The 15,424-nt window shown below is 37.0% G+C and overlaps 1 protein-coding gene across 1 annotated transcript; it reads left to right on the forward strand.

The window, feature by feature from the left end:
* Positions 1 to 2,148: 2,148 nt before the first annotated feature.
* LOC110855247 lies at positions 2,149 to 10,241 on the forward strand. Its single transcript, XM_035856154.1, has 4 exons — positions 2,149 to 2,301; positions 2,376 to 2,787; positions 4,832 to 5,485; positions 7,254 to 10,241. The coding sequence occupies exons 1-4, from the start codon at positions 2,251 to 2,253 to the stop codon at positions 9,863 to 9,865; spliced, it is 3,729 nt and encodes a 1,242-aa protein (XP_035712047.1). The 5' UTR covers positions 2,149 to 2,250; the 3' UTR covers positions 9,866 to 10,241.
* Positions 10,242 to 15,424: the final 5,183 nt, after the last annotated feature.

Genomic DNA, 15,424 nt, shown 5'->3' on the forward strand with positions numbered 1-15,424 from the left:
ATAAGTTTCACTTTAAACTCAAGTTTAAATTATCTTTGTATTGTGTATATTAATTAACTATGAGATTAGATAACATTGATGTACACTTCACGGAAGGCCTTTTACAATCCTATATATATGAACCTTTCTCGCTGAAGATTTATAGCCAGGATGGATATCGATATGGTAGTGTTTTGTCTTTTTACACCTGCAAATTGGTGACATTTATAAGCAAGATAATTGATTAGGATTTTTAAATTAAGACACGGTACGGAATATCTCCGAATCTTCTCCTACGACTCATCTGTTAGGATACACATACCTGTGTATGTCTACCAATCATGTATGGAATTTTATATGTAAGGTTGTTACAATAAGTGTGCGTTTTTTACTTTGGGGCTGTAAATATTTAGTGGAAACAATATATATATACGTAGCGGGGATCGGGCTGTTCATTACTTATGTCGGATGAATAAAATTTACTGCATATGAGGAAAGCCTTATGTACTTCAGGACATGGTAAGGGTATAATTTTTATGAACAGACATAAATAAATACATATACACCGATATTTACTCGACGCTATTGGTGGACACTAGATTAGATCCAATTCTAATTATTTGCTCCATTTACTTGTCTCTGGATAATAATTAGATATTCTAAAACATAGAACACATCGCTCATTCCAAGGCTTGTTAAGAATCTATCTATTTATGTAGTAGGATTTAAATATTTATTGCCATGAATACACACATATAACCTAATGGTCAGATCAAAGCATTCTTAGCGACAAAAAAAACATGCGAAATTCCGGTTCAGTTTCTGCATAAAATTTTGCCCTACATAGCGCTTCAACCTGCATTCGCGCAACACTTTTTTGAAATTAGTATAAATTTTATTAGACACATTATGAGTGTAGGCACCACTGACTTGTTGAAATTATTCGTGGTACACTCGCTAACCAAGAGAATGTCACATTTATTCGATATACATAGAATACAGATACAATATTGCTAAAATCCAGCAATCTCGGACTATCTATTATGTGTTACTCTGTCCAGTCTCACACCAGCCCAAGTATAAGTGCTAGAGGCCGTCCATAAATTACGTTACGCGAGAGGGAGGAGGAGTGTCTAAGCCTCCCATGGTATAGTGTCAATGTTTCATATGTTAAAGGGGGAGGGCGGGGGGAGGGCTGTCTAGAAAATCACGATTTTTGCCTTACGTAATTTATGCACAGCCCCTTATTCATATCGTTGCAGCAGTCCAAGTATGGGCCAGATATGATTCACCTATGGTTCTGATGAGCAATCAGGGTTTTGCAGGTATTTAACACGTGTGGAGGACGTAAATACGATGAGCTATACCCAGAGCTCGGTGATTATTGGTTTTTGAGGGTGGATTAAGGATTATGGATTAACCACAAAACAATGTGGATTGTGATTAAATTATTTTCGTGACATTAATTCATGTCAGGATTAATCCGGATTAATCCATAAATTCTGAAAATTTCGGGATTATGGATTATGGATTAATAATCCGGATTAATTTGGTGATTAATGATTTTTCACTATATCTAGCGCAAAAAATTTCAACTACGTGGTTTCACATAAAAATGATGCCAGTTTCAATTGATACATATATGTATGTAGCACAGGGCAGCGAGAACATGTTGATTCTTCAAATGGTAGCTGACAGAACAACATTGTGAGAACTTGAGACTTCAAGCTACACTGTGGGATGAATGGAACTATGGGAATTGAACTGAGTAATCCAGCTTGAGAATTAATCATGAATACGTAGTAATCATGATTTGGATTAATCTGGATTAATAATCATGATTAGTAATCATGATTGGGATTAATCAGGATTAGTAATCCGTAATCACGATTATGGATTAATGAAATCAAATGGGATTATTCCCGGATTAATTCTAATTCCAGAATAATCGGGATTATGGATTGGGATTAATCTACAAAAAACTCACATTTCCGGATTAGGGATTATGGATTAATAATCCATAATCCGGGATTAAAATCCATAATCCTTAATCAGGATTATCCCAGCTCTGGCTATACCCACAATGCTTCACACAATATTTGATATTCCATCTTCACAACTGATTGATAACTGAAATAATACTCACTTACTCATTATCTCTGTCGGAATAAACTTTTTCTCTCCTGGCTCTCTAAACTAAAATTCATCCACTCATTCAACCATCCATTTAACACAAATTGAATACACATTTATAAGTTATAGTTTTCAAAAATGCTGAAATCCAGTCCTTATTCTATTGCCACGGCAGCTGGTAATACTTTGGTAATAAAAAACCCTCAAGTAAATTCTATTCAAATTAACGTTTCCTTATACATATTTCCTTACAAAAATTTTAGTACCCTAAATTTTCCACGGATTTGAAACCCCCGTGGTCATCATCGACTGGGTTTGAACTTGTCGAATCTGAGGCACTGGGAAAAGGTGCATTCGGAGAAGTTTTCAAGGCTCGACATCGCTTGGACTTAATTGTTTACGCCATTAAGCAAATCGACATTTTCCCAGCCCTTTTAAAATTTCGAGGACAGAGTACAGGTGATGATTCGCTTGACGAACTATTAGCAAAACTAAAAAGGGAAGTCGTGTTACATAGCAAGATCAATAGCTCGTTCGTTGTTCGCTACCACAGTCACTGGATTGAGGGACCGGGATCAGATCAATTCAAAATTAACGAGATTGAAAATCTGGTATCGTTGGTTTTAAAAAATGTAGGAACTGCAACATCAGGAGAAGGCAGCAATTCGGATTCAGGTAAATTAATCGAAAAATCTTTTATTTAGTTGAATTACAGAACAAATAATTATGCGCGCCAGTTAAACAAATTTTCCATTCAATTATATTGGGGGTACTCATCGCAAGTTTGCATGTTTGCTTTGCAACATATTTTTTGAGAAATATTTTACCAACTTAAGCCACCCTTGGAGATGAGCAAGTTGGCAAATCAATTCTCAAACCAAAAAAGTTTGCGAAATTTGCGAACTGTATTTTTTGCTAATTTGCTAACGATACGAACCTGTTATGAGTCCCCCCAATAATTTGCTATTCATTTTTTAATTTACTAGATTTGTTGACCCAGTAAAAATATTTTCAATTTAGTTACGACAGCTATAAAACGTTTTACTGCTCGGTTTGATCAAAAATTAAATACTGGTCCTTACTTTGTTCTGTCTCTAAATCTTTCAATTAAAATCAAAAAGTTTCCTCATTCTACATATCATCTCAAAGACGAGTATATATTTCAACACTGATTTTTTACTGTTTACTCATCACGTGGTTTTGCAAATATTTAATTTAATCATGCCATTATGGATTATTCAAGGAATACATACATACATATAGGGTTGCCGCGGGTAGCGAAAATGCTACCCGTTACCCGACCCGCTACCCGCAGCACAACTACCCGTACCCGCACGGGTACCCGTGCGGGTACCAGTTACCCGCTACCCGTAATGAAAATTGACTTAAAACCTAACCAGCCTTAAGAATAAATTCCATTTAATTAATTGGCTCATTTGGGTTGATATGTAATTTCAGATAATGCTACGCAAGTAACGAATGCCGTAAATTGCTATGGGAATATCCGCAGTTGTTCTGAAACCAAACTTTTTGACTTGCAATGGAACGTTTTTCAAACTACATCGGGATTTCTTAACGAATGATATCAAAAAATCAAGTTAAAAATTAGGAATTATCACTAATCTTTCCCTTGAATAGCCCGTAGGAAACTATTTGGATCAGAGTTCAAAGTCCACCATGATTTTCGTCCAGTGGAGGAATAAGATGCTGAACATTTACTTAAAAATCGAACTTTGCCTCCAATATTTTTCTTTAAAGTGGACATTCAACGGAAAGTATCATGTGATTCCTAATTTTTGGCTTGACTTTTTAATATACTCTCTAGATAATCTTGGTGTAGCTTGAAGAAAGGTTCAACTTTTAGTTTGATTTTTTTTGGAATTTGATTTAAATTTAAGTTTTCATTTTAAAAATATCTACAAATAAAATTTTAGCCTTCAATCGGATTCAGGTTTTTCATCTTCAACGAACAAATTAAAATCTCGTCAGTCTTACACAAATAAATAAATACAAAATAAATACAAATAGATACATAAATAAATACAAGTCAAATTGTTACTCAGATTTTAGAGCAGGCAAATTTTACTTGAGAAACAATAATTTCATTTTAGGGACGTGAAAAGCATATCAGGCTGCCATAGGCTTCCGTGGCTTCCGAAAAGACACGCACGCTATAAACCCTAGTTGCTGGAAAATAGCAAATTTTGAAATAGATAAATAATAAATTGACGCTTTTGTTGATAAATGGACTAACTTGCTGCTAGCTTTCTTTGTGAACTGATATATGTCGAGAATTAAATAAAAACAGAACTACCCGTTACCCGTGCGGGTAGTTCTCGCTACCCGCAGAAAACGGGTACCCGCAAGAATCGTGCGGGTATGCGGGTAACGGGTACCCGACCCGTTACCCGCGGCAACCCTACATACATACATAATTTATTGAACGAGAGTTAAAAAATGGACCGCAAATAATCTATATTATAAGCTGGAAATGTTTGTCTGCAACGGAAGTGAAAGTAATTTTCCGTGACGGAAGCAGAAGTGGAGAGAGATTCACTTCCCTTGCCGACAGACTTGTCACCTAATAATATAGATACAATAAAAAAAATTCGGTAGAACTATGAACAATCCCACTTAATTTTCATGAAAATCAAATAAGCCCGTCGCCCGGTGGGAGACGGGCTTATACGCTAGTTATTCATATTTTGTTTGTTTTAAGATTTCTGGGACTCAAGCACAGCTATCTATTCACAACCCACTCCAATGTCAACAGTCCAGCGAACATTTCTTTATATCCAAACAGAATTTTGCAATCAAACCAGCCTCGATAAGTTTCTTATTAGTGCAACCGAATCCGAAAAACTTTCAGAGTTTCCAAGAATCATTTACCAAACGGCTAAAGGCCTCAGTGCTATACACGCTCAAGGAATAATTCACCGAGATTTAAAACCAGATAATATTTACGCGACAAAAAAAGCAGGGAGAGATTTGAATATTTGGAAAATTGGAGATTTTGGACTTTCAATTAAATTTGGGCCCTCACCTCCAAATTTATTTGATGCCTTGGAATTTCAAATAGATTCGGAAGGATCTTCCCTTGAAAGTTTTAAAGGAGCGGACACCTTCAGAAGTCCGGAGATGTATAATCAACATCCGTACAGCAGTAAAACGGATATTTATTCCTTAGCGCTGATTTTTATCTGCGTTCTATTTAAATTTCCCTCGGTTAAGAAGCGTCGTGCATATTTTATCGATCTACAACTGGGGCATTGCACGCCAGAAAGTGTCCACTTGCAAGAGACAATGGACAATAATCCCGAGACAAAAATTAAATATTGCTCTCTGATTGAAAAAATGCTGAGTCATAAGCCCGGTAAGGAATTATTTCAAGTAAATATGCATACAGAGGTTGAACGGGCGAAAAAAGACCACTTTCAAATTATTTTTCGTATTAGAGGAAATTTTTTTTCGAATTATTTTTGTTCTCAATCTGATAACCCTTATTGTTGTTTACCGCTCTGCATCTTGATTTCAAATCAAGGTATGATGCATCGTCATCTTTGTACCTAAATTTTGAAGAAAATTGGGAATACAAACAGATTGCCTTGTAGACAAAATATGCAAATTTCGACGAATTTGGCCAAACCATGCAAATTTTGGAGCCATATTTAGGTGGTCTTTTTTCGCCCGTTCAGCCTCTGTATGTTCGTATAGTTAGCAACTTGGCAAACAAAATACAGTTCTCAAATTATTTTACATGTTTACAAAATGAAGTGTTTTAAGTTGGCAAAATATTTTTCAAAAAAGATGTCGCGATGCAAACATGCGAACACGTGATAAGTATGAATCCATGTCAAATTGACCCCGTCAGATTTCCCCGGTCATATTGACCCCGCGACAGATTGACCCCACGTCATATTGACCCCGCGACAGATTGACCCCACGCCATATTGACCCCGCGACAGATTGACCCCATGTCATATTGACCCCGCGACAGATTGACCCCACGCCATATTGACCCCGCGACAGATTGACCCCCGGCAACTATTAGTTAATACACACATAAATACTGTATATTTTTAGCCCGAGTCAGGGCTTATGGAACCGTCATGTCCGTCCGTCTGTCTGTCTGTCTGTCTGTCCGGCACGACAGAGCCAAAACGGCTTAACCGATTGACTTGAAATTTTTACCATGTGCATACTGGGCAAAGTTAAGAAACGAGTTCGAAGATGGGCGAAATCGGTCCAGTGGTTGACCGGCGGGGGTCATCGGAGTGGGTGGGGTATTATGCACGAAATTTCAAAGTTGTCGTAGAGAGCTGAAATTTAGTACAGAGGTTGCTAATGGCTTATAATGCACAAAAACTCATTCAAATTGGAAAAATTGTTATCTTGAGGGACCCTATGGTGTGACCCATATTGATTTTTCAAAAATCATCATATTAAACTGAAATTTGGTAGAGATGTTGCTTATAGGTCCCATTGGAAGAATATGAAAAGAAATTGTAAAATTTTTATCTTGAGCGACCCTATGGGGTGACCCATACCGATTTTTAGAAATTGCTTTAAAAAGATGAAATCTGGCAGGGTAATACTTAATGGCTTATCATTAAAGAATATGAAGTTAAAAGTGAGCAAAGTATAACCAGAGTGATCCTGGAGGCTGACCCATACCGTTTTTAAAAGTTGTTATTTCCATCTGAAATTTGGTATGGGGATAAAAACCACTTCTGGATAGCACACACAGCTATGAAAGTTCAAGATGTTAAGGGATTTTATGCCAAATAATAGATATTAGTGTGTAAATACATTAAGTAGTACCTGTATCTATGGCCTGGGGTCAAACTGTCGCGGGGTCAATCTGTCGCGGGGTCAATATGGCGTGGGGTCAATCTGTCGCGGGGTCAATATGACATGGGATCAATCTGTCGCGGGGTCAACATGGCGTTGGGTCAATCTGTCGCGGGGTCAATCTGTCGCGGGGTCAATATGACGTGGGGTCAATCTGTCGCGGGGTCAATATGACCGGGGAAATCTGTCGCGGGGAAATCTGACGGGGTCAATTTGACGCCCTACCGATAAGTATGCACCACATGCGTTTATTTTTTAAAATGTTGACATATTTTACTCTTAACTTTTAGACGAAAGACCTGACGCCTTGGAAATTTATAACCAGACAAGTACTCCTTTACATTTTTATAAGCGAGGAAATGAATTACTGGACCCCTCAAGGATTTACGGGAGAGAAGCTGACCTGACCAAGTTAGACACTTTATTCCAGAAAAACAGTAATTTCCTCATTATCACAAACTCTGAAAAGTATTCCGAACTAAGTCTTGGAAAAACGGCATTAGTCCACAAATTCCTGGCAACTTCCCCACGACTCAAAAACTATTCAACGATTTGGCTCGAGTCTTCCACGGAAGACTTATTTCTGCAGCAACTATTTAACCTTTGTGACGAACTAGATATTCCAACCAGGCAGCCGGGTGCCATAAATTTTACCCGGGCAATAGAAGAAATCTTAAAAGATTTGTGTAATTTTTTAACGGGTAAAAACACTGTAATTGTATTTGACGACTTATTCTCCAGTGAAAACATCGCAATCAGTGATACCATCGCGAAATTAATTCAGAATGTTGCAAATATAAAAGAGATATTTTTCATAATTACAACCACCCATGTTAACCCGATGCCAAAATCTTTGTCAATTGCGCCAGAAAATAATTTGATTCCCTTAAAAGTTTTAAATATTCAAGACGGACTGCTCCTACTAAACTCAGAACTTGGCTTATTTCCCGAATCAAGACAAAGTTACGCAACCCTTCTAAATGTCCTTCATTCCAACCCAGCCGCTCTAACGAACGCTATTAAAGTCATATCCGGTTGGCAAACAACCCGAGGTATTCTCATCCCATTCGGTGTAATTCTTTGCTCTAGAAAAGTCCTAACTTTACGGAAAGGTTTGACAAACTTAAAAAAAATAATGGAACCATTAGGATACAGTACGAACAAATACGTTATGTCCACCCTCACAACTTTTGTCCAGTCAAATTTCCACGTGCAAAAATTTTGCAACGAAAATGAACTATCCTCCACAATTTTATCCTTTTTATACTGCATCTACCCGGAAAAGGTAGCGGTAGATTTGAAACTTTTCCTACACCTCTTACCAACCGTAGACATACAACGGACGCTGGAATTAATGCAAGATTTCAATCTAATTAAGGTAGAAAATAATGACATTTCTCTCGTCAAGAATGCTTATTTAACTACAAATTTACCCGATATGGAAACCTTTCTGGATAAAACTCTTGCCACTTTCCAATCACTGATGCCAACCCGGGAAGAAAGTTGGGTTCCGATTGTATCCACTATTATTGACCAGGCTCAATCTTACCCAGACTTGATGAAAAAATACGTTCATTTTATCCTAGACATGAGCAATGTATTCCGCTTTTACAAAAACTTCAAGCAAGATATCTCCATCAGATTGAACGCTTTCAAAAAATGTTTTGGACCAGAACACGAGCATACGCTGAGCATGGAAAATATTTACATTTCAGGCTTCTTCGAGGACGGAAAATTTCAAAAAGCTTTAAACAAATGGAAGAAACTTGGCGATATAACGGGGAGAAGATTGGATCAAAATCACTGGCTAAATATTGACGTTAAACACGCCGTCGCTTTGTTGCATCACAATCTCGGAATGTTTCTCGAAGCGAGGGAGGAATACGAAAAATTGTTGGAACTCGACATAAAAAATAATTCGACACGAATCAATGTAAAAGCTAATTACGCCCTAACCTTGACTGAATTAAGGGATGATGAAAAAGCACTTTCTTTGCTAAATGAAGTTTTGGCCTTTTATCGAACTACCGACCAATTCGGGGATGAGAGTGAAGGCGTTATAACGGCTAAATGCCGCATAGCTGCGATTTATTACCTCCAAGACAGATTTTCAGAAGCACTCCCAATCTTTAAGGAGGTATTGGACGTCCGCACAAAAATGTTTGGGGAAGAATACGGGCTAACGTTGGATGCAAAGGGTTGGGTGGTTAAAACCATTTCTAAAATTAATGGGAAAAATATCAACCAAAACTTAACCGAGGCGATAACCCAAGTGTTTCGACATGTTCATTCCGTTCGGGAGAAAGCGTTTGGAAAACGACATCCAGAAACTGTCGGAAACTTAAGGAACTTAGCGGTGCATTTATTGGAACACGGGAATAATAAAGATCATATTGTTGAAGCGAGAGACATTTTTGGACTTGTTTTGTCATTAAATTCCGAACTATTTGGAGAATCACATCCAATTACTTTGGATACGAAAACATTCCTGGCACAAGTTTTGGAAAAAAGGGAAGATTTCAATGGCGCCTTAAAAATTTATGAAGAGATTTTGAAGAGTCATGAAACAATCTTTGGAACAGAGCATAAGACAACTGTTAAAACTAAATGTTCCGTTGGCAGAGTATGGTATGAATTGAAACAATTTGGAAAAGCTAAATCCATTTTTGAACAAATTTACAGTAGAAATAAGGCCTTCGAGAGGGAAACCAAGGAAACGCTTTATGCTCGGTTAAATTTTGCAATGTCGTTGAACAAGTGTGGCGCAAGGGAAAAGGCGATGCAAGTATTCGGAGAAATTTTAAAGCTTGAAGGAGAATTTGAGAAGGATGACAAAAGTAAAGAAATTTTTGAAGCTACGCGCAACCGGATGGAGGAAACTAGTAAGATAATTAAAAGATAATTAAGTCAGTGACCATCAAATGGAAAGTCTACGTCGGGATGGAAAATATTGTTAAAATCTGATTCTAGTAATTATTTAATTAGACAAAAATCTAAGTATTCCAGCCAAATTGTAATAGGCATGTGCATGCCTATTACAATTTTATTTCGCAAATTAAATTATTTTTCAAATACTTTTAAACCATGTATGTAGCAGGCATACAATAAAACCTACACACTTAGAAAACTGGTATTACATAAATCATTACCGACCGGGGTTAATGAATTACCCACTAGTTAAACTAGTCGCTCATCAGTATGCTAATACGTACGAAAAAATTGAAACGATTCCAATCTCTTGGAACAGGAAGAAATAACGATTCTCTTACAAAATCATAAGCTGGAAATGTTGGTCTGCAACGGAAGTGAAAGTAATTTTACGAAACGGAAGTGAAAGTAATTTTACGAAACGGAAGTGAAAGTAGAGAAAGTCAAGTTTCGAATGGCGCTAAAATTCAAAATAGATGAAATTCAAAAAATTAAACGCCTAATGGTAGTTGTCTGATGGTGGTTATCTTCTGGTAATTGAATATCCCGGAGTGGTTATCTGATAGTGGTCATCGGGGTGTGGCTTCTTGATGATGTTTATCGGGGCGTAGTTGCCCATTTATGTGTGTTTATTTTTGGTGGTTATTAAGAGGGATTATTTATCTTCTTGAATGCCTTCGCCATTACCGTTGCCATGAAGCAGTCTGAATATAAAGGGTGTTAATAAAGTCCGATCCCATGCATTTTTTGGAGCGTGGTTGTTACAAATTCAGCTGGAACTTTTGAACCAGTGAAGTTATTTATTTCAAATTTTTACCATGGGAGGAACAACTAAACGTGTAAGTCATGAGCATCTTAGAGTTGAGATACAAACATTGCATCAGCAGGGGCTTAAACCTACAGAAATTGTGCAAAAATTGGGCTGCAGCCGCAGAACTGTTTGGAAATGGAAGAATAAAAATTTTGTCCACGACAAAAAGCGACCAGGGCGACCCAGAAAGGTGTCACCTACCACAAAAAGAATGATTAAAAACAGACTTTGCAAGAAAACCGGTAGTTCATTACGTAATTGAGCAAGGGAGTTAAATGACTCAAAACGCTATAAAGAGAAGAAGAAGCAAATTAACTGTGTGACCGTGCAAAAATTTGTGAAAACTACGAAGTGGGGTCACACAGCTTACAAACTAACCAAAAAAACCTCTCATGTCACAAAAATATATCGATGACCGTCTGAAATTTGAAGAACTCCTTCAGAAAAGTGCCCATTTGAGTGAAAAAAGACTTGGTGAAGAATTGCGCAGTCACATCCTTTGGACTGACGAATCTATTATTGAACTATATCCAAAATTGAACCAACAAAATGTTCGTTACAGGACAGAAAACAAATCGGATGTACCATCAAGAGCGATCCCAAAATTCGGGCTTAAAGTTATGGTAGCGGGTGGATTTTGTGCACGTTGCGTGACCCCTCTACATATCATACCAAAAGGCAAATCAGTCAATGCAAAGCATTATATGGAAAAAATATTACCTATCTATTTCGATAGCATGGGGAACAAGGAAATATTTCCGAATGAAAGAAAAATAGTTTTCATGCAGGATGGTGCTATAGCCCATACAGCAAAAGCGAGTTTGAGTCTCATCAAGACGCAAGTTTCAACGGTCTGGAGCAAGGGGGTGTGGGCCGCTAACGGCCCAGATTTGAATCCCCTGAAGAACCATAGGTCCATACTTAAGGAAAATGTATACAAAGAGCCACAACCCCGGACGAGGGAAGAGCTAGTAAAAAAAAGTTCAAGATGTATGGAATTCGATTTCCAGAGGCACATTGGAAAAATTAGCACAGAGCCTTAAACAAAGAGTTGAGGGCATGGTTAAAGTAAATGGTAACAAGACCAAATACTAAGGTAAATATGTCGAACATTTTTTGTAAGTATCACGGGTAGTTTTTTTTTATACTAGCCTTCACTTTTTTACAGGAAAAATGGGATCGGACTTTATTAACACCCTGTATATGAACGTTCTCTGCATAAATTTGTAATAATTTCTGGGTGCCAATACGTCCCAACGAAAATACGGGTTTATCCCACCAAAATTAATAATATCACCAATTGTGAAATTTGCAACGGATTTCATTTTTCTTTCCAACGAAAATGTGAAACCATCCACCCAAATCATAGACATTTTGCATATCCTATTAGTCCAGGTTGCCTATAATATTATTGAAAACATAAATGGATGGGTAGATGTGGACATGTATTTTTATCATCCACCAACACCGTCACTAAAAATATAGGTCTCCCAAAGTACATATCTATGCATTCATGGCAATAAATATTTAAATCCCACTACATACATAAATAGCTAAATTCATAACAAACCTTGGAATGAGCGATGTGTCCTATTTTTCTAGAATATCTAATTATTATCCATAGACAAATTAATGAAGCAAGTAATTAGAATTCGATCTAAATAATGTAGTGTCCACAAATAGCGTCGAATAAATATCGGTGTATATTCATAAAAATTATATCCTTATCATCTGCTGAAGTACGTACATAAGACTTTTCTCATATTCAATAAATTTTTCCCATCCAACATATGTAATGAGCAGACCGATCCCTGCTAAGTATATTTTTTCCATTAAACAGCTCCATGGGAAAAGACGGATACTTAGGATTAGTGGAACAACCTTACATACATATGTAAATGCTTGGTAGACATGTTTGCACATAAGCATCCTAAGAGAAGATTCGGAACTATTCCGTACCGTACTTTGGCTTGATTTCAAAATCCAAATCAATTGTTCTGCTTGTACATAAATGTTACAAATTTGCAGGTCCAAAAATTTGCGAAAGACAAAACAATACAAGATCGATATCCATCCTGGCTATAAATCTTCAGCGACAAAGATTCATATAGGATTGCAAAAGCCCTTCCGTGAAGTGTACATACATAAATATATCTTATCGTATAGTTAATTAATAATATACATAATACAAAGATAATTTAACCTACCATAATGGAACTTATTCTGCATTTCATGTCCATCACGTTGTACTTTGGCGTAAAATTTTCATCGTGCACTCAATTAGGGACTGACGTCCTTCCAATATTTAATATTTTACTAGGTAACCTGATTACATGCGACATCCAAATACTGCACGACGGGTCACACCTTAATATAGATTGGTTCAATATAAACTTGCCAACAAAACTTGTGAACATGTCTGGATTTAAATATTGGGATCATGTAAAGACACGACTCGATATATTCAAAACACGTTCGTCTCCATATAGCAAATTTGCCATCTTTATTTCCCAACCTTATCATCAAGCTGCAGGAGAAAATCTTAATCACGATTTAAATTTGGATAATTGGATATCAAGTGCGACTGATGGCCACCTTAATTTTAAGAAAGTACTGTCTGACACGGACGATCATATGTTTTCACATATGATGCAATGCAAGGATATCGTTGTTGCATTTGTAGCTACACAGAATTACAGAAAGAATCTAGTATCAGTCCATTTTTCGTCTCATCTATATCATAAAATTTCCGTAGTTTTAATCTCACGAGAAAACCTAAATGTTGAAGTTTGTGCGTGGTCTCATGTGGCTTGGAATGTAAGTCTTGGGATATCTAACCTTTCTGAAAATTTGAGATGTACTACAAAACGGAAAAGCGCCATCTTGGACACTATCGAAGGCATTGTGCACCTCTCCTCGCCTAGATGGTGTTGCGAAACACAAATAAAAAAATCTCTTTCGAACTAATACAAAAGAGTTCAAATCCATTTCACCCCATGGTTACGGAATCTCAGTTAGAAACTATTGTAAATATAATATCTTCAGCGTCCAACGAGACCATAGAATTTTCCAGCTTTTGCAAAAGTTTTAACTTCAAAATTCTGGTTGATTCTCGACCCAAAGGTTACTTCGATTCTTCAACTTCCATCACAACCGAAACGTCGGGATATCAATTTTTATCCTGTTATCGTGAGGAGTACATCACATTTAAATTCTATATTACTCCATTTAAGCCACTGATTTGGATGTCTTTGGCAATCGCACTAACGTTAATTATAGTAATTGCATCTGCCTATGGATTTTATAACAAAATCTCATTTCCACCGTGGTTGTTCGTTTTGGCCAACATTTTCGAAGAAACGATCCCTGTTCCTATTACTATTCGGGCAGATTCATTCTTTCGCCTCATCCTGGGCTCATGGTGTCTTGTTTCTGTAATTTTGACCAACTGCTATAATGGAATTATGATATCAGAACTTAACTCACCCCTGAGTTCTTTTCGTCCAACTTCATTTGAACATTTGATATGCCAAAAGATTTACAAGGACGATGTTTCTAAATTATCCAAAAATACGGCTGCTTATCAGAAATACATAATGTATAATAAGGAAAATCGAACTTATACAGTTCCACTGATTCTACCTCATATAGCCCTCTCAACTCAAAGGTTTAAACAAACAGAGTGGTATGTGTACGTCCTCTATATTGTACAGGGACCCTTTGTGCGAAACAAATACAAATTTTGGTCTGAATATATCCATAATCGGAAAGAAGGCTTCAATTCTAATGAATGCTTCCATTTGTTATCTTTGCGACGCGAATATGCAGTCTTTCCTGAGTTCCTTGAATACTTATATAACTACTTTTGGATAAACGTGCAGAACGAAAATAATGAAAAGCTCATTAGCGAACGCTCAACTAAGCTCGTAAGTTTGATGAACCCTAGGCACATCCATCATCCAAAAGGATTTAACCAGTACAACCAAAATCAAACGAAACTACAGATGCGCAATAGTATAGAAGAGGAATTAGTGGATTGCAAGAAGTCAGTACTTATTACGAAATCGGACAATATTGATGCCGAACTTCAATTTCTGAAAAGGCATTATTCTTCTAGAAAATTTTATAAAGGCGAAGAAACGTTAGGGATTGGTAATTATGAATGGAAATTTCGCTACGTCGGGAATTCCAGAGTCCCTAGATATTTTCAAGACTTGATTGAAAATGGAATATATGGACGATTTCGAAAGGAAGAAATCCGCCAAGAATATTTTCATCGGAACCCGGTAAAGCAAATCGGAATTCAAGAGTTGGCGCCAGCTGTTGAATTGCATGGGGCACTCTTAACACTATTCATACTTTGCGGGGGTACTCTGTTAGGAGCTTGTTTCGTATTTATGATTGAAATTCGTAAGAAATTTTGCCATTGGTTGAAAGCATAAAAAAGTCTTTAGCCACTAGAATACTAACCAAAAATTTCTTACATATGTATGGTTTTCTGTAGTTATATAGAACTAGCCTAGAAGTCCGTACTAAAGACAGGTGACATGAAATTTTTGACGCGGCCAAGGAATTTTTTTGGTGTTTCTAAACATTTTTCTACGTTGTTAAAAAAGTTTCTATGCCGTTACTAAGGAGGGGAGCTTGCGAGGTTGATAATAACAGATCCTGATGCCCTTTGGATATGTGGTAGGGTCTCATGAGTGTACTAAAACCCTGAAG

This window comes from Folsomia candida, unplaced genomic scaffold (assembly GCF_002217175.1).
Source record: "Folsomia candida strain VU population unplaced genomic scaffold, ASM221717v1 Fcan01_Sc012, whole genome shotgun sequence".
Classification (NCBI taxonomy): Eukaryota; Metazoa; Arthropoda; class Collembola; order Entomobryomorpha; family Isotomidae; genus Folsomia; species Folsomia candida.

Bases quoted from the DNA above. Each gene is read 5' to 3' on its own strand.
- LOC110855247 (XM_035856154.1), top strand. From the start codon at position 2,251: ATGCTGAAATCCAGTCCTTATTCTATTGCCACGGCAGCTGGTAATACT. The intron at 2,302-2,375 runs GTAATAAAAAAC...CAAAAATTTTAG, and splicing joins CGGCAGCTGGTAATACTTTG to TACCCTAAATTTTCCACGGA. The intron at 5,486-7,253 runs GTAAGGAATTAT...CTTAACTTTTAG, and splicing joins AATGCTGAGTCATAAGCCCG to ACGAAAGACCTGACGCCTTG.